At 49.7% G+C, this 2,500-nt stretch overlaps 1 protein-coding gene across 1 annotated transcript in view; it reads right to left on the bottom strand.

Moving 5' to 3' along the window:
* The window catches only part of LOC135574810 (RNA-binding protein 25-like), a gene marked incomplete at its 5' end in the record, with an annotated part of 15,444 nt that extends 15,375 nt beyond the window's left edge, over nt 1-69 (bottom strand). The window contains one exon of the mRNA XM_065027010.1: nt 1-69. This exon is cut by the window's left edge and continues 224 nt beyond it. Within this exon, the coding sequence (XP_064883082.1) occupies nt 1-69 (69 nt within the window).
* Between the last annotated feature and the right edge of the window lie 2,431 nt (nt 70-2,500).

The raw sequence follows: 2,500 nt of genomic DNA, 5'->3' as shown, positions 1-2,500 counted from the left end.
CTCTTCTCGTTCTCTCTCTCTCTCGTTCTCTCTCTCGTTCTTCTCTCTCGTTCTCGCTCTCTCTCGTTCTCTCTCTCTCTCTCTCTCTCGTTCTCTCTCTCTCTCGTTCTCTCTCTCTCTCGCTCTCTCTCTCGTTCTCTCTCTCTCTCGTTCTCTCTCTCGTTCTCTCTCTCTCTCTCTCTTTCGTTCTCTCTCTCTCGTTCTCTCTCGTTCTCGTCTCTCTCTCTCTGTCTCTTCTCTCTCTCTCTCGTTCTCTCTCGTTCGCTCTCTCTCTCGTTCTCTCTTTCTCGTCTCTTTCTCTCGTTCTCTCTCGTTCTCGTTCTCTCTCTCTCCTGTCTACTTCTCTCTTCTCTCTCTCTTGTCTCTCTCTCTCTCTCTCTCTAGTTTCGTTTCTCTCTCTAGCTTTCTCTCTCTCTTTCTCTCTCTCTCTCTCTCGCTTCTCTCTCTCTCTCTCGTTCTCTCTCTCTCGTTCTCTCTCTCTCTCTCTTTCATTCTCTCTCTCTCGATTTCTCTCTCTCTCTCTCTCTCTCTCTCTCTCGATTTCTCTCTCTCTCGTTCTCTCTCTTCTCGTTCTCTCTAGATTCTCTCTCTCTCGATTCTCGTTCTCTCGTTCTCTCTCGTTCTTTCTCTCTCTCGTTCTCGTTCTCTCTCGTTCTCTCTCTCGTTCTCTCTCTAGATTTCTCTCGTTCTCTCGCTCTCTCGTTCTCTCTCTCTCTCTCTCGTTCTCTCTCTCTCTCTCTCTCTCGTTCTCTCTCGTTGTCTCTCGTTCTCGTTCTCCTTCTCTCCTCTGTCTCGTTCTCTCCTGTCTACTTCTCTCTTGTTCTCTCTCTCTCTCTTGTTCTCTCTCTCGTTCTCTCTCGTTCTCGTTCTCTCCTCTGTCTACTTCTCTCTCCCGTTCTCGTTCTCTCTCTCGTTCTCGCTCTCATCTGTCTCGTTCTCGTTCTCTCTCTCTTCGTTCTCGCTCTCTCTCGTTTCTCTCTCTGGGATTTCTCGTTCTCTCTCGCTCTCTCGTTCTCTCTCTCTCTCTCGTTCTCTCTTTCTAGTTCCTCTTTCTCTCTCTTTTCTCTTCTCTCTTTCTCTCTCTCTCTCGTTCTCTCTCTCGTCTCTCTCTCTCGTTCTCTCTCTCTCGTTCTCTCTCTCTCTCTCTCTGCGTTCTCTCTCTCTCTCTCGTTCTCTCTCTCTCTCTCGTTCTCTCTCTCGTTCTCTCTCTCTCTATCGTTCTCTCTCTCGTTCTCTCTCTCTCGTTCTCTCTCGTTCTCGCTCTCTCTCGTTCTCTCTCTCGTTCTCTCTCTCGTTCTCTCTCTCGTTCTCTCTCTCGTTCTCTCTCTCGTTCTCTCTCGTGCTCTCTCGCTCTCTCGTTCTCGTTCTCTCTCTCTCTCTCGTTCTCGTTCTCTCTCTCTCTCTCTCTCGTTCTCTCTCGTTCTCTCTCGTTCTCTCTCTCGTTCTCTCTCTCTCTCTCTCTCGTTCTCGCTCTCTCTCTCTCGCTCTCTCTCGCTCTCTCGTTCTCTCTCTCTCTCTCGTTCTCGCTCTCTCTCTCTCGCTCTCTCTCGCTCTCTCGTTCTCTCTCTCGTTCTCTCTCTCTCGTTCTCGTTCTCTCTCTCTCTCGTTCTTTCTCTCTCTCGTTCTCGTTCTCTCTCGTTCTCGCTCTCGTTCTCGCTCTCTCTCGCTCTCTCTCGCTCTCTCGTTCTCTCTCTCTCTCTCGCTCTCGTTCTCGCTCTCTCTCTCGTTCTTTCTCTCGTTCTCTCTCTCGTTCTCTCTCTCTCTGTTCTCTCTCTCTCTCGTTCTTTCTCTCTCTTCTCTCTCTCTCTCGCTTCTCTCTCTAAGCTCTCTCTCTCTCTCTCTCTCTCGTTCTCTCTCTCGTTCTCTCTCTCTGATTTTCTCTCTCTCGTTCTCTCTCTCTCGTTCTCCGTTCTCTCTCTCTCTCGTTCTCGCTCCTCTCTCGCTCTCTCTCTAGATTTCTCTCGCTCTCGTTCTCTCTCTCTCTCGTTCTCTCTCTCTCTCTCTCTCTCTCTCTCGTTCTCTCTCTCGTTCTCTCTAAATCTCGTTCTCTCTCTCGTTCTCTCGTTCTCTCTCTCTCTCTCTCCGTTCTCTCTCGTTCTCTCTCTCTCTCGTTCTCTCTCTCTCTCGTTCTCTCTCTCTCGCAGTTTCTCTCTCTCTATCGCTTCTCTCTCTCGTTCTCTCTCTCTATCGTTCTCTCTCGTTCTCTCTCTCGTTCTCTCTCTCTCGTTCTCTCTCTCTCGTTCTCTCTCTCTCTCTCGTCTCTCTCTCTCTCTCGTTCTCTCTCTCTCGTCTCTCTCTCTCTCGTTCTCTCTCTCTCGTTCTCTCTCTCTCTCTCGTCTCTCGTCTCTCTCTCGTTCTCTCTCTCTCTCTCGTCTCTCTCTCTCGTTCTCTCTCTCTCGTTCTCTCTCTCTCGTCTCTCTCTCGTTCTCTCTCTCTCGTCTCTCTCTCTCTCTCGTTCTCTCTCTCTCGTTCTCTCTCTCTCTCTCTCTCTCTCTCTCGT

Source organism: Oncorhynchus nerka, linkage group LG13 (assembly GCF_034236695.1).
Source record: "Oncorhynchus nerka isolate Pitt River linkage group LG13, Oner_Uvic_2.0, whole genome shotgun sequence".
Classification (NCBI taxonomy): domain Eukaryota; kingdom Metazoa; phylum Chordata; class Actinopteri; order Salmoniformes; family Salmonidae; genus Oncorhynchus; species Oncorhynchus nerka.
Note: the sequence above shows the minus strand (reverse complement) of the source record. Positions and strands in the feature narration are given on the sequence as shown.